General features: G+C 45.8%; 1 protein-coding gene across 1 annotated transcript in view; it reads left to right on the top strand.

Annotated features, from left to right (window-relative positions):
• The first annotated feature begins 11569 nt into the window (after positions 1-11569).
• The window catches only part of GRIN3B (glutamate ionotropic receptor NMDA type subunit 3B), a 47866-nt gene continuing 32636 nt past the window's right edge, over positions 11570-26799 (top strand). Inside the window, exon 1 of the mRNA XM_060785157.2 lies at positions 11570-12318. Within this exon, the coding sequence (XP_060641140.2) occupies positions 11788-12318 (531 nt within the window). The 5' untranslated portion in view covers positions 11570-11787. The remainder of the gene's footprint in view (positions 12319-26799) is intronic.

Raw genomic sequence — 26799 nt, 5'->3', positions numbered from 1 at the left:
GGATTAACACTGCTGCGGCGTTGGCAAAGAGAGATAGGCCCCGAAAGCAGGGCAACGTGTGAGAAGGTGGTGCCCCCCCCCCCCTTCTCCTTCTTTTTTCCCTTTCTTTGCCGCATTAAATCCCTGGGTTCGGGGATGTGTTTTTGGGCGATGGGCACGCACACCGTCTCCCAGTGCGTGGGAGGCAGGCGAGGGCTTTGGCGCATCAATTCCGCGTCCTTGTGCCAGGCGCAAGCGGTGGCGGGTGCCAAGCAGGCCTGTGTTTGTATCCGTTGGCTGCAGAAATCTCAATTCTGGGGGGATATAAATCAGGATCAAAGGGAGAGACACAAATGGATCCAACGTGGGGTCAGAGGTGCCAAACGTAGGACCAAAGATGCCAAATGTAGAGCCAGAGGTGCCAAGAGTCAGGTTCTGGATCGACAGGGATGTGGGTGGCAAATAGGGTGAAATCGGACATGTGTTTGTATCTGTTGATTGCAGAAATCTCTATTTTGGGGGTATACTAATCAGAGCTATGTATGGATCAAAAGAAAAGGCACAAATGCACCCAGATATGGAGTCAGATATGCCAAAGGTATGGTCAAGGATGCCAAACATTGGGCCAGAGGTGTCAAGCGTAGGTTCTGGACGGACAGGGATAAGGTGAAATGGGACATGCATTTGCATTCATTGATTGCAAAAAATCTCAATTTGGGGGGATATTAATCGGGGATATGTGTGGATCAAAGGGAGAGGTACAAACAGACTCAATATGGGGTCAAAGATGCCAAATATAGAGGTGCCAAGATTCAGGTTCTGGATTGACAGGAGTGTGGGTGACAAATAAGGTGAAATTGGACATGTGTTTGTATCTCTTGATTGCAGAAATCTCAACTTTAGAGAGATATTAAGTAGGGCTATGTATGGATCAAAGGGAGAGGCACAAACAGACCCAATATGGGGTCAGATACCAAAAGTATGGTCAAATATGCCAAATGTGGAGCCAGAGGTGTCAAGAGTCAGGTTCTGGATCAACAGGGATGTGGGTGGCAAATCAGGTGAAATTGGACATGCGTTTGTAACCATAGATTGCAGAAATCTCTATTTTGGAGGGACATTAAGCAGGGCTATGCCTGGATCAAAGGGAGAGGCACAAAGAGACCCAGATATGGGGTCAGAGGTGCCAAAAGTGGGGCCAAAGATTCCAAAAGTAAGGCTAGATGTGCACAAACATAAGGTCAGAAATGCCAAGAGTTGGGTTATGGATCAACAGGGATGTGGGTGCCAAATAAGTGGAAACAGGACATGCGTTTGTATCTGTTGGTTGCAGAAATCTCTATTTTGGCAGGATATTAATCAGGGATATATATGGGAGAGACACAAGCAGACCCAATATGGGGTCGGAGGTGCCAAAAGTAGGGCCAGAAATGCCAAAGGTAGAGCCAGATGTGCCAAGAGTCAGGTTCTGGATCAACAGGGATGCAAGTGGCAAAAAAGGTGAAATCAGACATGTGTTTGTATCTGTTGACTGAAAAAAATCTCCATTTTGGGTGAATATTAAGCAGGCATATGTATGGATCAAAGGGAGAGGCACAAAAAGACCCAGATATGGGGCCGGAGATGCCAAAAGTAGGGCCAAAGATGCCAAACGTCGAGCCAGAGGTGCTAAGAGTGGATCAACAGGGACAAGGTGAAATGGGACATGCGTTTGTATCCATTGATTGCAGAAATCTCCATTTTAGGGGGATATTAGGCAGGGCTATATATGGATCAAAATGAGAGGCATAAACAGACCCAGATATAGGATCAGAGGTGCCAAAAGTGGGACCAAAGATGCTAAAAGTAAGGCTAGATGTGCCCAAACATAGGTCCAGAGGTACCAAGAGTTGGGCTCAACAGGGATGTGTCAAAAGAATGGGATATGGGCCTGCATTTGTATCAGTCAATTGTAGAAATCTCAATTTAGAGGGGATATTAAACAGAGATATGTAAGGATCAAAGGGAGAGGACCAGACAGACCCAGATATGGGGCCAGAGGTGCCCAAAGTAGGCCCAAAGGTGCCAACAGTCGGGTTCTGGATCAACAGGGATGTGGGTGGCAAATAAGGTGAATTTGGACGTGTCTGTTGTATCTGTTGATTATCTCTGGGAACATGATAGGGAGAGCCAGAAACACTCTTGGATAGAGGGCCAGTTGAATGCGGCTCACAGAGGTGCATCCTGTTGCTTCTCCCGTTTGCGATGAAATACGATGTGTTTCGGTGGAGAATTAAAAAAAAACAAAAACAGGAGGGAATCCTATCTGTGAGGGCTTTCCCGAAATGTGCGCTGAATGCAAGAGCAGGCTTGCTTCGTCTAACCTCTTTCTTCCAACATTCATTTATCATCTACAGGTTTTTTTTTCCTTTCTCATTGAAAGATAAAGGCTAAATGGAAGTCTGGCTCTTTGCTGCTTTCTTCCTTTTCATGAAGTCTCTATTATTTAGGGATCGATAAAGAGTCCCGGAATCTGGGCAAAATCAACCAGGTTGACAACGCAAATCAAACACATAGATGCAAAATGCATTTGACATAAGCTTTTGTTATTATCATTATTACTAGCTTGGGTACCCAGCGTTGCCTGGATTATTTGAAAAAGTCTAATTTTAACTGTACAAAACGCATAAGGTTGTGGGTGAACTACAACTCACATTATGCCAGGTTAACCCTCAGAAACTCCATCAGTACTTAAAGTTTGTTATGTTGGGCACGTTTGCTCTAGATGTATCCTTGGTGAGGTTCAGTGTGCTCTCTGGCTGCAGGGTAAACTACAACTCCCATATGGTGAGCCAGTTCCCTCAAATCTCTCCAGTAGGTTGTGTTAGTCATGGGGGTTCTTTGTGACAAGTTTGGCCCAGGTCCATCATTGGTGGAGGTCACAATTTCTCTGGTTGTGGGTGAACTACAACTCTCAGAAAGGAAGGTTCAGTTCCTCTCAAACACCTCCAGTAATCAAATATTGGCATATCAGGTAAGTGTGCCAAGTTTGGTCCAGGCTTTTTCTAGATGTAGGTGAACTACAATTCCCCCAAAGCAAGGTGAATTTCCCCCAAAAAACCTCCAGTTCTTTTTGTTGGTCATGAGCGCTTTGCGTTCCAAGTTTGCTCCAATTCCATCTTTGGTGGAGTTCAGAGTGCTCATTGGTTGCAAGTGAACTATATGTGAGGCTGGAGGGAGGCTTGTGCCAGTAAGTCCCTTCAAGGCATGGGGGGTCTCTGTGGGAAGTTTGGTCCAATTCTATCGTTGGTGGGGTTCAGAATGCTCTTTGATTGTAGGTGAACTATAAATCCCAGCTACCACAACTCCCAAATGCCAAGGTCTATTTCCCCCAAACTTCACGTTTGGGCATGTTGAATATTGTGCCAAGTTTGGTCCAGATCCATCATTGTTTGAGTCCACAGTGATCTCTGGATGTAGGTGAGCTACAACTCCAAAACTCAAGGTCAATGCCCACAAAACCCTTCCAGTACTTTCTGTTGGCTGTGGGAGTTCTGTGTGCCAGATTTGATTCAGTTCCATCATTGGTGGAGTTCAGAGTGCTCATTGGTTGCAGGTCCCAGAACCTACAATTCCAAAATGTCCAGGTCAATTCCCCTCAAAACCCACCAGTATTCAAACGTAGGGATATTGGCTATGCATGCTAAGTTTGGTCCAGATCCATCATTGTTTGGGTTCATTGGGCACTCTGGATGTGAGCTACAACTGCTATAAATCCCCCCCAAATACCTCCATTATGCTTTGTTGGTCATGGGGATTCTATGTGCCAAGTTAGGTCCATCGTTGGTGGAGTTCAGACTGCTCTTAGATTGCAGGTGAACTATACATCTACAACTTCTATAAATCATGGTGAATTCTCTCTAGTATGTTCAGTTGCTGATCAATTCCTCTGTTTGCTGTGAGCCATAGAAAAGAATAGGAAAAGGTTATCGGAGCGACAGTGGGAGGGGTCATGCAAATTCCGCACCAATGGAGAGAGTCAGAAACACTGGGATGTCTGTGGTAAGTGGACACCCTAGCCATATACACGCATAAAGATTTTCACTTTTATTATATGTATAGATTAATATTAGGGCCCCCTACTGGCACAGCAGGTTAAAGCGCTGAACTGCTGAATTTGCTGACTGAAAGTTTGGTGGCTCAAATCCGGGGAGCAGGGTGAGTTCCTGCTGTTAGCCTCAGCTTCTACCAACTTAGCAGTTCAAAAACATGCAAATATGAGTAGATTAATAGGCTCCACTTCTGAGGGAAGGTAACGGCGCTCCAGGCAGTCATGCTGGCCACATGACCTTGCAGGAATCTATGGACAACGCCGGCCCTTTGGCTTAGAAATTAAGATAAGCATCACCAACTAGACTTAATATCAAGGGTAAATCTTTACCTTTATGTTTATAGATTTCTATTACTACTATTCTATGTTATTGTTCTTTATTATTATTAATATTAGTAATAATAATATAGAATAATAGTAATAATAATAATAACAATAATATATAATAGAAATAATTACAGCAATATAGAATAGTTATAATAATAATAATAATAATAATAATAAAGAAAAATAGTAATAATAATAACAACAAAAATAATATATGTTGTCAAAGGCTTTCATGGCTGGAATCACCGAGTTGCTGTAAGTTTTTTGGGCTGTATGGCCACGTTCCAGAAGCATTCTCTCCTAAAATTTGTGAGGATGCTTGCCATAGATGCAGGCGAAACGTCAGGAGAGAATGCTTCTGGAACATGGCCATACAGCCCGAAAAACTTACAGCAACCCAAAAATAATATAGAATAATAATAATAATAATAATAATAATAATAATAGATGTTCCGTGAGTCCAATCTGAATGTTACTGCTATAATAGAATATTATACATTCTTTCCTCTCTGAAATAAAACTCAAAGCAGGTTGCAAAACTAAAAACAAGAATTCCAACTGAGTTAATAGAAAATCTCTCTCTCCTGTAAAAGAAGGAGCAAATGTCATCGTGGCAGGGATTTAAAATGCCTCCTAAATCCCAAAAGTGGTTTTGGACTAAAGTTTGGGAAGGCCAAGACGAAGAAGTGAGAGAAATATGGTGTTCCTTAATGTTTCGACTGCCCTGGATACCTTGAAGGACTTCTGCTACAAGGACGCAGCGAAAACCCAATTACTACCTGAAGGGAATTGATCTCCGAATCAAAGAGAAGCGCTCAGAGAACGGGCTGGGAGAATGTAGACCATTTGTCATGGCAGAGCGGGCAAACGGGCATCAATAAGTTGTTAAAAAGGCAAAGGAGGGGGTTATTGTTGTTTCAAAAGGGGGCAAACAGGTTCTGGGTTTGAGTCCCAACTTTACAGCTATCAGCTTTAAAAGGCTTGGCCTCTCGTAGAATCCCACACTTGGAAGAGACCCCCAAGGGCCATCCAGTCCAACCCCTTCCTACCAGGAAGGTGACCCTTTGCTATAGTTCCTCACGTTGTGATAACCCCCAACCATAAAATTATTTTCATTGCCACCTCAAAACTGTAATTTTGCTCCTGTTATGAATCGTAATGTAAATATCTGATGTGCAGGATATATTTTCATTCACTGGACCAAATTTGGCACAAATACCCGATACACCCAAATCTGAATACTGGTGGGATTGGGATTGATTTTATCATTTGGGAGTTGTTGTTGCTGGGATTTGTAGTTCACCTACAATCAAAGACCATTCTGAACTCCACACCAATGATGGAATTGAACCAAACTTGGTACACAGAACTCCCATGGCCAACAGAAAATACTGGAAGGGTTTTGTGGGCATTGATCTTAACTTTTGGAGTTGTAGTTCACCTACATCCAGAAAGCGCTGTGGATTCAAACAATGATGGATCTGGACCAAACTTGGCATGAATACTCAATGTGCCCAAATGTGAACACTGGTGGAATTTGGGGGAAATAGACCTTGACATTTGGGAGTTGTAGTTGCTGGGATTTATAGTTCACCTACAATCAAAGACAGAGGCGGCCCTAGGTAATTTTCAACGGTAAGCAAACAGTATTTTGGCACTCCCCCCCCCCGCCCCCCAATCAATCACTGATATATATTTTCTGTTCATCGTGGGAGTTCTGTGTGCCATATTTGGTTCAATTCCCTCATTGGTGGAGTTCAGAATGCTCTTTGATTGTAGGTGAACTATACATCCCAGTAACTACAACTCGCATATGTCAAGGTCTATTTTCCCCCCAAGAGTGCCTCAAAAGAGCCCCTGGGCAAAATCAACTATACTGCAAATGCTTACTTTGCGTAATGGGTTGAGCCGCCCCTGATCGAAGAGCATTCTGAACTTTACCAACAATAGAATTGGGCCAAACTTCCTACACAGAACCCCCAAGACCAGTGGTTCTCAACCTGTGGGTCCCCAGATGTTTTAGCCTTCAACTCCCAGAAATCCTAACAGCTGGTAAACTGGCTAAGATTGCTGGGAGTTGTAGGCCAAAAACATCTGGGGACCCCAGGTTGAGAACCATTGCAGACCAACAGAAAATACTGTGTTTTCTGATGGTCTTTTGTGACCCCCTCTGACACCCTCTCGCGACCCCCCAGAGGTGCTGACCCCCAGGTTGAGAAATGCTGACAATGAGGTCACTGTTGCCCGTTTCTGGTAAAAAAAAATTAGCCACTTTTGCTCCTTCTATTTTTATCAGTTTTATACTTATTTGTGCAATGTTTTTGATATGAAATAAATAAATAATCCACCCTGTATCTTTGCATTTCATTTTTTTTCCACCTAAATGTCGTATCTTACATTTCTCCTTGCTGAAATTCATTTTGTTAGTTTTGACCAAACAGCTCCGTAATCTGCGAAGGTCATTTTGAATCCTGACCCTGTCCTCTGGAGTATTCGCTCTCTCTCCTGATTTGGTCTCATCTGCAGACTTGATAAGCAGGCCCTCGAAACCTTCATCCAAGTCATTAATGCCCGTTCCACCTTCCACCTTGTCCATCTCCTTCTCGAACGGCTTTTCCCAGAACTGGATTCAGGGTTATTCCAGGTGAGGTGTGAACCAAAGCAGAACGGAGTGGGATTATATCCCCAAAAGCAGATCCTTGGATTCCTGAACTATTATTCACTCCAAATAGAGCAGGGTTACATCCCTCAAAGAGGATCCATTGAGCCAGAACACAATACCATTCCAAGTGAGTTTTGATCAAAACAGAATGGAGTGGGATGATATCCCCAAAAAAGGATTCTTGGATTCCTGAACTGGGCACCAGTAATATTCCAGGTGAGCTCTGACCAAAGCAGAAGAGAGTGGGATTAGATTCCCCAAATTGATTGATTGATTTACTCTATTTCAACGTTTATCAACCTGGGGGTCGGGACCCCTCGGAAGGTTGCGAAGGGGTTTCACACAAGTTGACAAAGACCACCAAAAAACATGTATTTCTGATGTTCTTAGGAACCGCTTTGGTAGGGAAGGCTGAAGATCCCTCCGCCTCTCGTCCTTTTCCTTTTTGGAAACAGAGGGTGAATCCTCCCACCAAAAGCCCTCCTCCACTGTGATTGGCCGGCCTCTCACCCAAGGGGAGAGTTGTTTCTGAGACTCCAAGGGGAGAGGGGAGAGCAGGCGCACTCGGCACATGGCAGTGTGGTGCGCATGCGCAGGCAAGAGAGAGCATGTGAGGCTGGAGGGAGGCTTGTGCCAGCAAGTCCCTTCAAGGTATGGGGGTTCTGTGAGGCAAGTTTGGCCCACAGTACCCCCATACCTTGAAGGGACTTGCTGGCCCAAGCCTCTCTCCAGCCTAACATATCGTTGGTGGGGTTCAGAATTCTCTTTAATTGTAGGTGAACTATAAATCCCAGCAACTACAACTCCCAAATGTCAAGGTCTATTTTCCCCAAGTTCCACCAGTGTTCACATTTGGGCAGATTGAGTATTCAAGCCAAGTTTGGTCCAGATCTGTCATTGTTTGTGTCCACAGTGCTGTCTGGATGTTGGGGAACTACAACTCCAAAACTCAAGGTCAATGCCCACCAAACCCGTCCAATACTTTCTGTTGGTCGTGAGAGTTCTGTGTGCCCTAAACCTTTCCAGCCTAGCTTACCTGTCTGAACGTATCTCCATCTAGGAGATTAAGAACATCTGGGGAGGCCCTGCTCTCAATCCCGCCTGCCTCACAAGTGTGATTAGCAGAGATGAAGGACAGGGCCTTCTTAATGGTGGCCCCCCGGCTATGGAACTCCCTCCCCAGGGATATTAGATCGGCCCCCTCCCTCCTGACTTTCTGAAAAAAAGTAAAGACCTGGCTCTTTGAGCAAGTTTTTGAGAATGCAGCGGAATAAACACGGAACTATGAATGATGGAATGGCCAGATGATGTTACTGGATAATGTTTTTAACAAGATGACACCAATCATTATATGCTTTAACAGTTTTTATTTATGTTTTATATTGTAATGTTTATTGTTTTTAATGGCACTTTTATGAATGCCTGACATCGAACAGTGCCAATCTGTAACCCGCCTTGAGTCGCCATACGGCTGAGAAAGTCGGGCTATAAATATTGTAAATAAATAAGTTTATCATTTATTTATTTCGGTCGTTTCTACCCCGCCCTTCTCAGCCCTGAGGGTGCCAACAGTTACAATAAAATGCAATAGCAATAACACAATAGATTAAAAACAAACAATTAATACAGTACAATACAATACAATATCAACTAAAACCGCTCTATAGCCCGCATTCATCGAGTTCTAAAATCCGTCAATCCATTTAGCATTGCCATAGTCCTTTCCAACTCTAGTCATCATTACCTTGTTAATCTGCCAGATTACCCAAATGCCTGGTCCCGTATCCATGTCTTCAGCTTTCTTCTGAAGGAGAGGAGGGATGTTGATGACCTGATTTCCCCGGGGAGTGAATTCCACAGGTGAGGGGCCACCACTGAGAAGGCTCTGTCCCTCGTCCCCACCAGTCTCACTTGTGATAAAGGTGGGGCCAAGAGCAGGGCCTCCCCAGAAGATCTTAAACTCCGTGGTGGGACATAGAAGGAGATATGTTCGGACAAGTACACTGGGCCGGTGCCGTATAGGGTTTTAAAGGTCAAAACCAACACTTTGAATTGTGCTCGGAACTGGATCGGCAGCCAGTGGAGCTGACATAGCAGAGGAGTGGTGTGCTCCCTGTATGATGCTCCGGTGATTAATCTGGCTGCCACCCGTTGGACTAGTTGAAGTTTCCGAACAGTCTTCAAAGGCAACCCCACGTAGAGTGCATTGCAGTAATCTATTCGGGATGTAACAAGAGCGTGGACCACTGTGGCCAGATCAGACTTCCCAAGGAACGGGCGCAGCTGGCGCACAAGTTTTAATTGTGCAAAAGCTCTCCCGGCCACCGCCGAGACCTGATCTACCTAGTTTGGTTCAATTCCATCATTGGTGGAGTTCAGAATGCTCTTTGATTGTAGTTTAACTATAAATCCCAGCAACTATGACTCCCAAATGACAAAATTAATCACCCACAACCCCACCAGTATTCAGATGTGGGTGTATTGGGTATTTGCGCCAAATTTGGTCCAGTGAATGAAAATACATCCTGCATATCAGATATTTACATTACAATTCATAACAGGAGCAAAATTACAGTTATGAAGTAGCAACGAAAACAATGTTATGGTTGGGGGTCTTTACACATGGCAACTATTCAATGCCTTTGGACAACAAACAGTTAAGTTGAAATACAATACACTTAAGTTAAAAAAATTAAAATGAAATGCACATTAAAACATATAAAACATTGCATTCACTCTTAAAATCGTGCCATCCCAATCCTTGGATTCCTGAACTGGGCACAATAGTATTCCAAGTGAGCTCTGACCAAATGGAACGGGATGATATCCCCCAAAGCCGGACACAGTATCATTCAAGGGGAGTTCTACCCAAAGCAGAAGAGAGTGGGATTCTCTCCCCCAAAGAGGATCCTTTGAGCCGGACACAATAACATTCCAGGTGAAATTTGCCCAAAGCAGATGAGACCTTGAAACTGCTAGGCTGTTCTGTGCTATTGTTGTTAGCCTGTTTTAGCACTGTACTTAATTCCTGGTCCCCTCATATTTTGAGTTTGCACTAGCCTCGGCCTGGCCTTTTAATTGCTCTGAACAGGTAGGATTATTTTTAATACATATGTGTTATTGTGATAATTTTATGCTTATGTTGTTTTGTTAATTTTATGTCATGTTGTTTACTCTGTATGTCTTAATAATAATAATAATATATCACAAGTGAGATTGGCGGGGACGAGGAGCAGGGCCTTCTCAGTGGTGGCCCCTCACCTGTGGAATTCACTCCCCGGGGAAATTAGATCAGCGACATCCCTCCTTTCCTTTAGGAAAAAATTGAAAACCTGGACTTGGGACCAGGCATTCGGACATTCTGGCAGCTAAAGAAAGACTTGACAATGGACAGGAATTGACAAAACGGAATGGAACTATGGAACTCTGAATGCTGAACATGAGATTAGTTGACTGATTGTGTTATGTACTGATTATTTTAATTTGCTAATTGTTTTAACTGCTGTTTTGTATGTATGTATATCTTGTGTAGGCATCGAATCCTGCCTTTTTTGTAAGCCGCCCTGAGTCCCCCCCCCCGGGGGGGGGGGGGTGAGAAGGGTGGGGTAGAAGTACCAGAAATAAATAAATAAATAAATAAATAAAATAATAATAATAATAATAATAATAATTGGTGATGTTACTTGGAAATTGCCCTGAGTCCCGCTCAGGGAGATAGAGCAGTATATAAATAAAGATTATTATTATTATTATTATTATTGGAGGCAGGTACAAATGTTGCAGTTGGCCACCTTGATTAATAATAATAATCATCATCATCATCATTGAATCATAGAATCATAGATTCTATGATGATGATGATGATGATGATTATAATCATAGAATCTATGATTCTATGATTATTATTATTATTAATCAAGGTGGCCAACTGCAACATTTGTACCTGCCTCCAACAGACAAGAGTTCTTCCTCCCACCCTGGACATTATTCCACAGATATATTCCACTTGCCTAGTTTCCAACAGACCTCACAAACTCTGAGGATGCCTGCCATAGATGTGGGTGAAACATCAGGAGAGAATGCTTCTGGAACATGGCCATACAGCCTGGAAAACTCAAAACAACCCAGTGATTCTGGCCATGAAAATATATTAGGGAAAAGTGGGACTATATCCCCAAAAGAGGAATCCTTGGATTCCTGAACTGGGCACCAACATTCCTCCAAGTGAGCTCTGACTAAATGGAGTGGGACTATCTCCCCAAAAGAGCATCCTTTGGAGGCAATATGATTCCAGGTGAGCTCTGCCCAAAGCAGAAGAAGATCCTTTGGGGAGACTATGGATCCCTTGCTGGGGGAGAAGGGTCCTTCGAAGATTCCCCCCTTGCTTTTCCTCCCTCTCTTGCCGGGCGCCCCTAGTGGGCCCGATCCGCCACTGCTCCTGCCTCCCTCCCTCCTTCTCTCCTTCCCCCCCTCCCTCCCTCCCCGCCAAGCAACAGAGGCGAGAGCTTGAGGAGGAGAGGCATCGCGCCGGAGAGCTGGGGCGAGGAGCTCCCTTCTTCTGGCCCTTGTGGCCGGGGCTGGCCCTCTTGGTGTGGGCCCCAGCTTGGCCCTATGGGAGGGCACCCCTAGGCGGCCCCCGCCCCTCCTTGCGGGAAAGGAGGGGGCTCGAGGGGGCCGGAGGGGGCTGCTTCCACCCGGTGCCTCTCCGCTGCCAAACTTCGCCCTCTCTATGGAGTTGTGGCGAGGTCGGGCTGCTCCGGGGGCCGCCGCCTTTGCCCTCTCCTGCTTGGTGCTGGCCGTGCTGAATGGGGGGCCGGCCGGAGCCCACCCCCAGCCCTGCCACATCCTGGCCCGGGTGGGCCACGCCGTGCGACTGGGGGCGCTCCTGCCCCACGGAAAGAAGGGGCCCCCACCCGGCTCCGTGCGGAATGCTTTGGCGCACGCCGCGCGCGCCTCCGCCTCGGCTCTGCCCTACAACCTGAGCCTGGAGGTGGTGCCTGGGGCTCCCCGGGATCGGGACCCGGCCTCCCTGGCTCGCTGGCTGTGCCAGGCGCTGGTGGTCAGGGGGGTGGCCGCCGTGCTGGCCTTCCCTGCCTCCAGGAGGGAGATGCTCCAGATCGACGCCGCCGCTGCCTTCTTGGAGATCCCTTTCCTCAGCTTGGCAGGGAAGCCCTTCCTCAAGGAAGAGGAAGAAGAAGAAGAAGAGAAGGAAGAGGAGGAGGAGGAGGAGGAGGAGCCCCCCATGCCCTTCAGCAGCTGGGTGAGATCAACTTCCCCTTACCAAACTCACAAATCTTCCCAAACCACTCGTAGAAGTAGTCAACCTTCTTCACCTGACTTCCCTCTCCCAAACATCTCTCCCAACTCATCTCTCCAAAGCATCTCTTCAAAAGCATCTCACCAAACCCACCTCTCCAAAAACACCCTTCCAAAGCACCTCTCCAAACCCACCTCTCAAAAAGCACCCCTCTAAACCCACCTCTCCAAACCCAACTCTCCAAAAGCACCCTTCCAAAGCACCTCTCCAAACCCACCTCTCAAAAAGCACCCCTCTAAACCCACCTCTCCAAACCCACCTCCCCAAAAGGACTCTTCCAAAGCACCTCTCCAATCCCAACTCTCCAAACTCACTTCTCCAAACCCACCTGTCCAAAAGCACCCTTCCAAAGCACCTCTCCAAACCCACCTCTCCAGAAGCACCCATCTAAACCCACCTCTCCAAACCCACCTCCTAAAAGCACCCTTCCATAGCATCTCTCCAAACCCACCTCTAAAAGCACCCTTGCAAAGCACCTCTCCAAACCCACCTCTCCGAAGCCACCTCTCTAAAAGCACCTTTCCAAAGCACTTCTCCAAACACACCTCTCCAAAAGCACCCCTCCAAAGCAGCTCTCCAAACCCACCCTTCCAAACTCACCTCTCCAAAAACATCTCTCAAAACCCACCTCTCCAAAAGCACCCCTCTAAACCCACCTCTCCAAACCCACATAAAAGCGCCCTTCCAGAGCATCTCTCCAAATCCATCTCTCCAAAAGCACCCTTCCAAAGCATCTCTCCAAACTCACCTCTCCAAAGGCACCCTTCCAAAGCACCTCTCCAAATCCACCTCTCCAAAAGCACTCTTCCAAAGCACCTCTCCAAACTGACCTCTCCAAACCCATCTCTCTAAAAGCACCCTTCCAAAGCACCTCTCCAAACCCATCTCTCTAAAAGCACCCTTCCAAAGCATCTCTCCAAACCCACCTCTCTAAAAGCACCCTTCCAAAGCACCTCTCCAAACCCATCTCTCTAAAAGCACCCTTCCAAAGCACCTCTCCAAACCCATCTCTCTAAAAGCACCCTTCCAAAGCACCTCTCCAAACCCATCTCTCTAAAAGCACCCTTCCAAAGCATCTCTCCAAACCCACCTCTCTAAAAGCACCCTTCCAAAGCACCTCTCCAAACCCATCTCTCTAAAAGCACCCTTCCAAAGCACCTCTCCAAACCCATCTCTCTAAAAGCACCCTTCCAAAGCATCTCTCCAAACCCACCTCTCTAAAAGCACCCTTCCAAAGCACCTCTCCAAACCCATCTCTCTAAAAGCACCCTTCCAAAGCACCTCTCCAAACCCATCTCTCTAAAAGCACCCTTCCAAAGCATCTCTCCAAACCCACCTCTCTAAAAGCACCCTTCCAAAGCACCTCTCCAAACCCATCTCTCTAAAAGCACCCTTCCAAAGCACCTCTCCAAACCCATCTCTCTAAAAGCACCCTTCCAAAGCACCACTCCAAACCCATCTCTCTAAAAGCACCCTTCCAAAGCATCTCTCCAAACCCACCTCTCTAAAAGCACCCTTCCAAAGCACCTCTCCAAACCCATCTCTCTAAAAGCACCCTTCCAAAGCACCTCTCCAAACCCATCTCTCTAAAAGCACCCTTCCAAAGCACCTCTCCAAACCCACCTCTCCAAACCCACCCTTCCAAAGCACCTCTCCAAACCCACCTCTTCAAAAGCACCCCTCTACCCCACCTGTGCAAAGCACCTATCCAAAAAGATCTTTTGAAACCTACCACTTCAAACCCATCTCTCCAAAAGCACATCTCCAAAAAACTTCTCCAAAAGCACCCTACCAAAGCTCCTCTCCAAACCCACCTCTCCAAAAGCACCCCTCTAAACCCACCTCTCCAAACCTACCTCTCCAAAAGTATCTCTCCAAACCCACCTCTCCAAACCCACCTCTCCGAAGCCACCTCTCTAAAAGCACCTTTCCAAAGCACTTCTCCAAATGCACCTCTCCAAAAGCACCCCTCCAAAGCAGCTCTCCAAACCCACCCTTCCAAACCCACCTCTCCAAAAACATCTCTCGAAACCCACCTCCCCAAAAGCAACCCTCTAAACCCACCTCTCCAAACCCACCTAAAATCACCCTTCCAAAGCATCTCTCCAAACCCATCTCTCCAAAAGCAACCTCCCAAAGCACCTCTCCAAACCCAGCTCTCCAAAAGCACTCTTCCAAAGCACCTCTCCAAACTGACCTCTCCAAACCCATCTCTCTAAAAGCACCCTTCCAAAGCACCTCTCCAAACCCACCTCCCCAAAAGCACCCTTCCAAAGCATCTCTCCAAACCCACCTCTCCCAAAGCACCCTTCCAAAGCACCTCTCCAAACCCACCTCTCCAAAAGAACCTCTCTAAACCCACCTCTCCAAAGCACCTCTCCAAACCCACCTCTCAAAAGCATCTCTCCAAAAGCATATCAAAAAACCCACCTCTCCAAAAGCACCCTTCCAAACCCAGCTCTCGAAAAACATCTCTCCAAACCCACCCCTACAAAAGTACCCTTCCAAAGCACCTCTCCAAACCCACCTCCAAACCCACCCTTCCAAACCCACCTCTCCAAAAGCAACTCTCCAAACCCACCTCTCCAAAAGCACCCCTCTAAACCCACCTGTCCCAAGCGCCTCTCCAAAAGCATCTTTCGAAACCCATCTCTCCAAAAGCACCTCTCCAAAAGCACCCTTCCAAAGCCCCTCTCCAAATCCACCTCTCCACATCCACCTCTCCAAAAGCACCCCTCCAAAGCACCTTTCCAAACTAACCTTTCCAAAAGCACCCCTCTAAACCCACCTCTTCAAAGCACTTCTCCAAAAGCATCTCTCCAACCCCCCCTCTCCAAAAGCACCCCTCCAAACCCCCTCTCCAAACCCCCCTCTCCAAACCCACCTCTCCAAGCCCACCTCTCCAAAAGCACTCTTAGAAAGCACCTCTCCAAATCTACCTCTCCAAAAGCACCCTTCCAAAGCAACTTTCCAAACCCACCTCTCCAAACCCATGTCTCCAAAAGCACCTTTCTAAAGCAGCACCTCTCCAAACTCACCCCTCCCAAAACACCTCTCCAGAGAACCTCTCCAAACCCACCTCTCCCAAGGACACCTCCAAAAGTACCTCTCTAAACCCACCTCTCTAAATCCACCTCTCCAAAGCACCTAGAATCATAGTATCCTAGAGTTTGAAGAGTCCTTGTGGGCCATACAGCCCAACCCCGTGCCAAGAAGAAGGCACATCACATTCAAAGCGCCCCCAACAGATGGCCATGCAGCCTCTGTTTCAAAGCCTCCAAAGAAGGAGCCTCCACCACACTTTGGGACAGAGAGAGAGTTCCACTGCTGGAGAGCTCTCTCTCACAGTCAGGAAGTTCTTCCTCATGTTCAGGTGGAATCTCCTTTCTTGTAGTTTGAAGCCATTGTTCCAGTGTGTCCTAGTCTCCAGGGCACCAGAAAACAAACCTGATCCCTCCTCCCTATGACATCCCCTCATATATTTATACATGGCCCTCATAATGTCTCCTCTCAGCCTTCTCTGAGCGCAGTGGGTTAAACCCCTGTGCTGGCAGGACTGAAGACGGACAGGTTGCAGGTTCGAATCCAGGGAGAACGTGGATGAGCTCCCTCTGTCAGCTCCAGCTTCCCATGCAGGGACATGAGAGAAGCCTCCCACAAGGATGGTAAAACATCAAAACATCCAGGCATCCCCTGGGCAACGTCCTTGCAGACGGCCAATTCTCTCACACCAGAAGCGACTTGCAGTTTCCGACACGACAAAAAAAAGCCTTCTCTTCTGAAGGGTAAACATTCCCAGCTTTTTTAGCCGCTCCTCACAGGGCTTGTTCTCCAGATCCTTTGAGTTGCCCTCCTCTGGACACATTCCAGCTTAGAATCAACATCTCCCTTCCACTGCAGCGTGCAGAAATGGTCACAGTGTGATTTCAGATGTGGTCTGACCAAGACGGAATAGAGGAGGAGAGTGAGTTTCCTTGATCTAGGCACTAGGCTCCTACTGATGCAGGCCAAAATTCAATTGGCTTTTTTAGCTGCCACATCACATTGTTGGCTCATGTCTACCTTCCTGTCTACGAGGACTCCAAGATCTTTCTCACACATACTGCTATTGAGCCAGGCATCATCCCCCATACTGTATCTTTGCATTTTATTTTATCTGCCTAAGTGGATTATCTTGCATTTTTCCCTGTTGAACTTCACTGTGTTAGTTTTGGCCCATCTCTCTAATTTGTGAAGATCGTTTTGAATTCTGCTCCTGTCTTCTGGAGTATTGGCTATCTCTCAATTTGGTGTTGTCTGCAAACATGATGATCCTGCCTTCTAACCCTTTATCTAAGTCATTAATCAAGATGTTGAACAGGACCGGGCCCAGGATGGAACCCTGCTTTTGGCACTCCGCTCGTCACTTCTTTCCAAGATGAAAAGGAAGCATTGGGAAGAATCACCCTCTGGGTTTGTTCGCTTGACCAATTACAGATCAAGCTAACTGTAGTTTTGCCTAGACCACATTGGACTAGTTTCCTTGCCAGGAAATCATGAGGGACCTTGTCGAAGGAAGGCCTTCTGAAACCCAGATATGATCCATTCACAGTGTGCCCTGCATCTACCCAGCTTGTAACTCTATTGAAAAAAAGAGATCAGATTAGTCTGGCATGATTTTTTTTTATGAATCCATGTTGTCTCTAAGTGACAACCGCATTCTTTTCTAAGTGTTTGCAGACCACTTCCATAATGATATTTTCCAGAATCTTGCCTGGTATCGACATGGGGCTGACCGGACATTGGTAATTGTTTGGGTCATCCTTTTTGCCCTCCTCCAATCTACTTGGACTTCTCCCATTCTTCAAGAACTCTCAAAGATGATTGTGAGTGGTTCCAAAATGACTTCCACTAGTTCCTTCAATACTCTTGGATGTAGTTGATCTGGCCCTGGGAACCTCAATTCATTTAGAGCAGCCAGGTATTCCTGGACAACCTGTTTCCCTCTTTGGGGTTGGATTTCCCCTCATCCTTCATCCATTCCATGTTGCTGAGGTTGAGGATGACTTTTTTTGTGAGAAGACTGAGGCAAAGAAGGCATCAAGTAGTTCTGCCTTTTCCCGATCCCCTGTCAGCATTGCCCCATATTCTCCTCACAGAGCCCTATTGCCTCCTTGTTCTCCGTTTTTCTATCGACTTAAGCTAAGAAGCCCTTTTTATTGTTTTTAACGTCCCTGGCAAGCCTGAGCAAATTTTGTGCTTCAGCCTTGCGAACCTTTTCCCTACAGGAGTTGGTTATTCATTTGAATTCTTTCTTAATAATTTCTCCCCTTTTCCACTTCTTGTGCATGTCTCGTTTGAATCTTAGCCCAGTTAGAAGTTCTATGGACATGCATTCTGGTTTCTTTGCACTTATCTTATTTTTTCTCTTTGTTGGCACTGTTCGCAATTGCACCTTGAGTATTTCACTCTTGAAAAACCACCATCCATCCTGAACTCCCTTGTCTTTTAGTATTGGCGTCCACAGAATGCCGCTCAGTATTTCCTTCATTTTTCGGAAGTCAGCTCTTCTAAACTCCAGAATGCAGGTTTGACTTGACTTAGTTTTGGCCTCTCCAAAGCACCTCTCCAAAAGAACCTCTCCAAAGCACCTCTCTAAACCCACTTTTCCAAAAGCACTTCTCTAAACCCACCTCTCCAAAGCACCCTCTCCAAACCCACCTCTCCAAAAGCATCTCTCCAAAGCACCTCTCCAAACCCACCTCTCCAAAAGCACCTCTTTAAACCCAGCTCTCCAAAACACTTCTCCAATCCCCTCTCCAAAAGTACCTCTCCAAAAGCACCTCTCCAAACCCACTTCTCCAAAGCACCTCTCCGAAAGCACCTCTCCAAATTGAAGTTGAATCCAGACAAGACAGAGGTCCTCCTGGTCAGTCGCAAGGCCGAACAGGGTATAGGGTCGCAACCTGTGCTGGACGGGGGTCACAATCCCCTTGAAGGCATAGGTTTGCAGCTTGGGAGTTCTCCTGGATTCATCACTGAGTCTGGAATCCCAGGTTGCAGCGGTGGCCAGGGGAGCGTTTGCACAATTAAAACTTGTGCGCCAGCTGCGCCTGTACCTTGGGAAGTCAGACTTGGCCACGGTGGTCCACGCTCTCGTTACATCTAAAATAGACTACTGCAACGCACTCTACATGGGGTTGCCTTTGAAGACTGCTCGGAAGCTTCAAATAGTCCAACGAGAGGCAGCCAGGTTAATAACTGGGGCGGCATACAGGGAGCATACAACTCCCATGTTACGCCAGCTCCACTGGCTGCCAGTTTGCTACCGTGCACAATTCAAAGTGCTAGCTTTGGTCTATAAAGCCCCGGCCCAAATTACCTATCCAAACGCATCTCCCTCTATGTACCATCGCGGAGATGAAGATCCGCCGGGGAGGCCCTGCTTTCCGTCCCACCATTGTCACAGGCGCGATTGGTGGGGGCGAGGAACAGGGCCTTCTCGGTGATTGCTCCCCGGCTATGGAACTCCCTTCCTTGTGAGATCAGGTCAGCCCCCTCTCACCTCTCCTTTAGAAGGATGGTAAAAACTTGGCTGTGGGACCAAGTTTTCGGGACAGGGCAATGAAGCGATAATGGGAAAGAAGACAGGGCCAATTGGATTTGATGCGGATGGCTAGGACCATTTTAAATTGTGTTATTGTAAATGGTGTATTTTAATATTTAGATAAATGTTTTTTAATGTTTATGTATTGTATCCAGGCAGAGTGTTTGCCATGTATATGTTGTGCTCCACTCTGAGTCCCCTTTGCGGTGAGAAGGGCGGAATATAAGTGTTTTAAATAAATAAATAAATAAATAAATAAACCCACCTCTCCAAATCCAAACCTATTTGGAGAGACTGCAGCTGGGCAAAAGCAACTTCTCCACTTTATGTGGGGATGGCTAGAGGGAACTAGAGCTCCCAGCTCACACATCCACCCCTTCTCCCACTCACAAAGGCATCCTGGGAACTAAAGTTCCCAAAAGGAAATAAATGATGGAAATAAATGGTGGAAAGACCATTCAGTCCAACCCCCCCCCCCCCCCCCCCCACATATACACACACACACCTGCCAGAAAGGAAAGCACTGCTTGAGCCAGAGATAGGAGATATGATATAGATATAGTCCCCTTGGAGAGATAGGGCGGGTTATAACATTATTATTATTATTATTATTATTATTATTATTATTATTAAGCACAGTATGTCATAGCAAACGAGATCTATATGCTGGATTTCGTATCACAAAATCACAAGTTGAACACTTCCCAAGCGTCTAGGACTGCGTGATGTATTTTCGAATGATGCGCGCAGATCCAAGTAAGGTGGCCTTTTGCAATTGACAGATTGTGATTTTGTCAATGTTTATTGTTTCCAAATGCCAGCTGAGATCTTTTGACATGGCACCCAGTGTGCCAATGACCACTGGGACCACCTGTGCTGGTTTATGCTAGAGTCTTTGCAGTTCGATTTTGAGGTCTTGATAACGGCTGAGCTTTTCCTGTTGTTTTTCCTCAATGCAACTGTCACCTGGTATGGTGACATCAATAATCCAGACTTTTTTCTTTTCCACAATCGTGATGTCTAGTGTATTGTGTTCCAAAACTTTGTCAGTCTGGATTCGAAAGTCCCACAGTATTTTTGCGTGTTCATTTTCCACGACCTTTGCGGGTTTATGATCCCACCAATTCTTTGCTGCTGGCAGGTGGTACTTGTGACATGAGTTCCAGTGAATCATCTGGGCCACAGTCGTGTCTTTGTTTGTAGTCCGCCTGTGCGATTTTCTTGCAGCAGCTGAGGAGATGGTCCATGGTTTCATTGGCTTCCTTGCACAGTCTGCATTTTGGGTCATCCGCTGATTTTTCAATCCTGGTCTTAATGGCATTGGTTCGGATGGCTTGCTCCTGGGCTGCAAGAATCAGGCCTTCTGTCTCCTTCTTCAGGGTCCCATTCGTGAGCCATAACCAGGTCTTCTCCTTGTCAACTTTGCCTTCAATCTTCTCAAGGAACTGCCCATGCAAGTCTTTGTTGCACCAGCTGTCAGCTCTGGTTTGGAGTGCAGTTTTCTTGTACTGACTTTTTGTCTGCTGTGCTTTGAGAAGTTTCCGATTACTGCCTTCAATTAAAGCAGGTTCTTGGCTTTCCTTGACATATTCTGCCAGGGCGTGTTTTTCTTCTTCAACTGCTTGTTTGACTTGTAAACGTCCTCTGCCACCAGACTTTCTAAGCAGATAGAGCTGGTCAACATCACTGCGAGGATGTAATGAATTATGAATGGTCATGAGTTTTCTTGTTTTTCTGTCCAAACTGTCCAGTTTATGATGCCAGCAGTATATCTTATGACATGTATGGCCCAGGTGTTTATGGCCTTGATGGTGTTGCCTCCATTGAGCTTGCTTTTGAGAATTTTTCGGACCCTTTGAATGTATCCTTTGCTGACCACAGTTTTCACATGTTCATGTTTGATGTTGTCCAGCTGTAGTATGCCCAGATATTTATAGGCCTCTGGCTGGTGACATTTGATCGCTTGGCCATTGGGCATATTTATGCCCTCACTTTCAATGATTTTTCCCTTCTTCAGTGCCACTGTCGAGCATTTGTCCAAACCAAACTCCATGTTGATATCCATGCTAAAGATTCAGACAGTGTTAGTCAGAGACTGGATTTCAGTTTCAGTTTTCCCATACAGCTTCAGGTCATCCATGTACAGCAGATGTGAAATTTTGTGAGATCTCTGAAATGTTTGATAGCCAAGGTTTGTTTTTTGTAAGATTGTTGACAGAAGGATCATGGCAATGATGAAAAGCATTGGGGTCAATGAGTCTCCCTGGAACATTCCTCTTCTGATGTTGACAATTCCATAGTTTTCATTTCCAACAAACAGTTCAGTTTTCCAGTGCTTCATCATATTTTCAATAAAAGTGCCAACGTTTTTACAAATCCCGATGGTGTCTAGGCACTTGATGATCCAACTGTGTGAGAGTGAGTCAAAGGTTTTTTTTGTAGTCAATCCACGTCATGTGAAGATTGGTTTTTTGGCTTTTGCAGTTCTCCAGAATCATTTTGTCAATTAATAACTGGTCTTTTGTACCCCTGCTTTTCCGTTTGTTGCCTTTCTGTTCATCTGGCAAGATGTTATTCTCTTCAAGATAGTCTTGAATTCTGTCAGCTATGGTGCCGGTCAATAGTTTAAACATAGTGGGCAGACATGTTATCGGCCTGTAGTTTCCTGGTGCTGCGCCTTTTGCTGGATCCTTTTGTATCAGATATGTTCTCCCAGTTGTTAACCATTCACTGATACTTCCTTTTTGTAGCATCTCATTGAATTGTTGGGCCATTTTTCCATGTGGGCTAGTCAGATGTTTTAGCCAAAATCCATGCAGTTGGTCACTACCAGGCGATGTTCAGTTCTTGACTTTTTGCACTCGTTTGCTGATCATTTCAGTTGTTATTTCCATCTGTTCCATTTTGTTCTGTGAAAAATTTTCTTGAAACTCCTTTATCCACCCAGCATTTTTGTTGTAGTTCTTATTATTTTCCCAGAGTTCTTTCCAAAACTTAGTTGTTGCAGTTTTCTCGGGCTTTATGACTACTGTGTCTGTTGTTTGGTTCAGACTCTGGTAGAACTGTCTTTGGTCTGTTTGAAACACTTGATTTTGTCTGTATTGGATGATTCGGGCGTCATATCTTTCCATTTTTCTGGCTGGTGCTGTAATTTGTTCTTTCACGATTTCCAAAGCTTCTTCAATTTTTCTGGTGTTCAGAATCTAATATTCTTATCAGATATTGCTTGATTTTGTCATTCTTCAATTTCTTCTTCATATTTTTCAGGTCACTTGCATCTGATCGTAGATTTTTGATTTTCAATTCCAACCTGACCTTTCATTTTGGTTTTCCAGTCAATTTTCTTGGAGGCTGCATTGGTTGTAGGAGCCCAAGCTCTTCTGTTACTATCACTGCTGTACTGTAGGCAAACTGGTTTGTTTGTTCAATTGATGTTATTTGGACAGTAGAAAGTAATGTATTCACATCCTTCATGAGAGGTGCTAGTTGTCTCTTAGGCACTGTTTTTAAAGTTGGGAGTCGCTTTCTTATTGCATTTGATACAGCATGATTTCATCCTTGAGCTCTTGTTGTCTTGCTATCAATGTTTCTGGTAGTTCAACAAGTGCTTCAGATGCCGGTTCTTCAAATTCTTGCAAAAGCTCCACATATTCTTCTGGTTCAGTCTGTTCTAGAGTTCCTAGCGTTGTTGGAGTCTCTGCTACTCTCTATGCTGTGACCTGATGGTTATTTGCTTTGCAGATTTTCTGAAATTGAGCAGATTTTCTGAATTTGAACACTTTGTTTCTGATTATGAATCTTCGTTGATCAGCCAGTTGTCTGTGAGTCAGGGTACTCTTGTTTCCACAACTGATGCATCCTTTTTTGGTAGCCACACTTATGAGGTTCTGATTTGTAAAAGCATTTCATAACTGTGCGGTTTTCTGGCATTGTATATTTCTGCCACTTCTGTGATGGTTCATTTGTATTTCGATTCTGTAGCCCACTTGTCGATGGATGTCCAGAATCAGCAGTATCCACCACGGTCCTTTTTATCCTGGGCGTTAATTGAGCCAGTATAGACTTCGTTTTGGTTTGCTTCTCCAAAATGCTAATGGGTGCTCTTGGTTCCACTCCTCAGCTGAGACCTCTCTGGCTTGGTTGGACCTGCTGGTAGTTACGCTACCGCCAGCACAGCTCTCAGCATCCTTGGAGGAGTTAAGCCCCCCACCACGACAAGGTGGCACCCATTGGGGGGCATCCTTGGAGCAGTTAAGCCCCCCCACCACCACAAGGTGGCACATTATTATTATTATTATTATTATTATTATTATTATTGACGCAAAAGCACAGTATGTCACAGCAAACAAGATCTATATGCTGGATTTCACATCACAAAATCACAAGTCGAACACTTTCCAAGCATCTAGGACTGTGTGATGTATTTCCGAATGATGCGCGCACATCTAAGTAAGGAGGCCTTTTGCAGTTGACAGATCGTGATTTTGTCGATGTTTGTTGTTTCCAAATGCCAGCTGAGATCTTTTGGCACGGCACCCAGTGCTCCAATGACCACTGGGACCACCTGTACTGGTTTATGGCAGAGCCTTTGCAGTTCGATTTTGAGGTCTTGATAGCGGCTGAATTTTTCCTGTTGTTTTTCCTCAATGCAACTGTCACCCGGTATGGCAACATCAATAATCCAGACTTATTATTATTATTATTATTATTATTATTATTATTATCTGAAACACAACAAGATGAGTCCACAGCAGACAAGATCACTCTGCTTGCTGTTGTATTGGATCACACGTAAAACACTTCCCAAGTGTCTAGGACTGTGATGTATCGGCGAATAATGCGTGCAGATCCAATTAGGGTGGCCTTTTGCAGCTGGCAGACAGTAATCTTGTCAGCGCCGATTGTGTTTAAGTGCAGGCCAAGACCTTTAGGCACTGCACCCAGTGTGCCGATCACCACTGGGACCACCTTTAATGGTTTGTGCCAGAGCCTTTGCAGTTCGATCTTTAAATCCTCATATCGTGTCAGCTTTTCCAGTTGTTTCTCTGGAAGAGAAACAAAGAGAAGAAACAGAGACTTCCCACCAGAAGACCTTTTGGCCTCAGAGAAAGGGAAGGGGGAGAAGAGGGTCTGGAGAACAAGCCCTATGAAGAGCGGCTTAAAGAGCTGGGCATGTTTAGCCTGAAGAAGAGAAGGCTGAGAGGAGATATGATAGCCATGTATAAATATGTGAGAGGAAGTCACAGGGAGGAGGGAGCAAGCTTGCTTTCTGCTTCCCTGGAGAGTAGGACGTGGAACAATAGCTTCAAACTAAAAGGAAGGAGATTCCATCTGAACATTAGGAAGAACTTCCTGACTGTGAGAGAGAGCTCTTCAGTAGTGTAACTCTCTACCCTGGAGTGTGGTGGAGGCTCCTTCTTTGGAAGCTTTTAAACAGAGGCTAGATGGCCATCTGTCAGAAGTGCTTTGAATGCAATATTCCTGCTTCTTGGCAGGGGGTTGGACTGGATGGCCCATGAGGTCTCTTCCAACTCTATGATTCTATGATTCTATAATCCTGCTGTCGCCTGGGATTGCAATATCAACGATCCACACTCTGTATTATTATTATTATTATTATTATTATTATTATTATTATTATTATATGATCAATATGGAAGTATGGATTTGGAAGAGGCCTCCAAAGCCCAGCTAGTCCAGCCCCTGGAAGAAAAGGCACTGCCCGAGCCAGAGATAGGAGAGACAGATAGATAGATGATCAATATAGAGCCATGGATTTGGAAGGGGCCTCCAAAGGACAGCCAGTCCAGCCTGTGTCTGCCAGAAAGGAAGGCAGACACATCATATTCATATATCTATTGATAGATATATGATAGATATAGTAAAGGTAAAGGTTTCCTCTGACATTAAGTCCAGTCATGTCCAACTCTGGGAGTTGGTGTTCATCTCCATTTCTAAGCCAAAAAGCTGGCGTTGTCTATAGACACCTCATAGGTCATGTGGCCAGCATGGAGCACTGTTACCTTCCCACCAAGATGGTACCTATTGATCTACTCACATTTGCATGTTTTTGAACTGCTAGGTTGGCAGAAGCTGGGCCAAACAGTGGGAGCTCACCCCGCTCCCCAGATTTGAACCTCCAACCTTTCAGTCAGCAAGTTAAGCAGCTCAGTGCACCACCAGGTGGGCCATGACATAGAATAATACAATTGGAAGGGACCTCCAAAGGACAACTAGTCCAGCCCTTGTAAAGGAAGGCCCCGTCCGAGCCAGAGATAGGAGAGAGGTGAGATACATAGAGAAATGATGATTATGGAATCATGGATTTAGAAGTGGTTTCCAAAGGCCATCCATTCCAGCTACCACCTGCTGTAAAGGAACCTACTGCCTGAGTCATAGGTAGGATATGATATAAAATAAGATATGATCCATGTGGAATTATGGATTTGGAAGGGGCCCTCTAAAGGACAGCCAGTCCAGTCCCCACCAGTTCCAGGAAGCTTCAGGAAGGTTGTTGTATGGCTCCCTGTATATGTTGCATGGTGCAGGCCTCTGAAACTGTGGGTTCCAGCAAGGGCCGCCCCAAAAGAGAGTTTTGTAGAGCAACATTTCAGTGGGTGATGGGAGCTGCCATCCCAAAAAGAGTGCTTGCTGGAGTTGCGAGAGTACTCATGCAAAAAAAAGGGAGCTTTGTGGATGAAGACAGTTTTGGGGGGATTCAGGCAATATCATTGCCTAAAGCAGAGCTTCAGGGTTGGGGAGTCTGGGCACCAGCGTCATCCCAAAAGGGAGCTCTAGAGAGGAACAAGGTTAGGAATTCTGGGAGTTGTGGTCCCTTGGAGAGAGGCATCTTTCTGTGAAGCATGCTCATTCAGAGCAACAGATAATGTCCACATTTTGTTTTACCCAGCTGGTGTTTCACTACCTTGGAGAGTAGAAGGATCTGGAGACTTCAGTCCATAGCCAGCGTTAGGCCTGAAGGATTCCCCCTTTGGAGAACCTTAGGCCTAGAGGGTTCATCTCCAGGCTCCTTGGACCTGGAAGATTCACCACTTGGAGAACGTTAAGCCTAGAGGGTTTTGGTTATTTATTTATTTATTTACTGTACTTATACCCCTCCCTTCTCACCTCCAGAGAACGTTAGGCCTGGATGGTTCCACCTTTGGAGAACATTAAGCCTAGAGGGTTTGTACCTGGAGGGTTCTACTCTTGGAGACCGTTAGATCAGGATAGTTCATGCCTTGGAAAGTGTTGGACCTGGAAGGTTCACCCCTTGGAGAATGTTAGCCCCAGATATTTACCCCTTGGAGATGTTAAGACAGGTTCAGCCCTCAGAGAACCTTAGGCCTGAAGAGTTTCACCTTTGGAGAACATTAGGCCTGGGGGGTTCATCCCTTGGACCTGGAGGCTCTGCCCCCTTGAGAACCTTAGGTCTAGATGGTACACTGGACTGTTCATGCTTTGGCCTGGTGGGTTTGCCCCTTGGAGAACATCAGGCCTACAGGGCTCAGACCTGGAGGGTTCATCCCTTGGAGGACATTCAACTTGAAGGTTCAACTCTTGAAAAACGTTGGATCAGAATAGTTCATGCCTTGAAGAGCGTTGGGTCTGGGAGATTCATCCCTTGGAGAACGTTAAGCCTAGAGGGATTATTTATTTATTTATTTACTGTACTTAAACCCCTCCCTTCTCACCCCCGGAGGGTTCCTCCTTTGGAGAACATTAGGCCTAGTGGGTTTGCCTCTTGGAGAACATCAGGCCTAGAGGGGTTGGACCTGGAAGATACAACTCTTGGAGAATGTTAGATCAGGATAATTCATGGCCTGGAGAGCGTTAGG

The sequence above is a fragment of the Anolis sagrei genome, chromosome X (genome assembly GCF_037176765.1).
Source record: "Anolis sagrei isolate rAnoSag1 chromosome X, rAnoSag1.mat, whole genome shotgun sequence".
NCBI classification, from domain to species: Eukaryota; Metazoa; Chordata; class Lepidosauria; order Squamata; family Dactyloidae; genus Anolis; species Anolis sagrei.
This window is presented reverse-complemented; position numbering and strand designations above follow the sequence as displayed.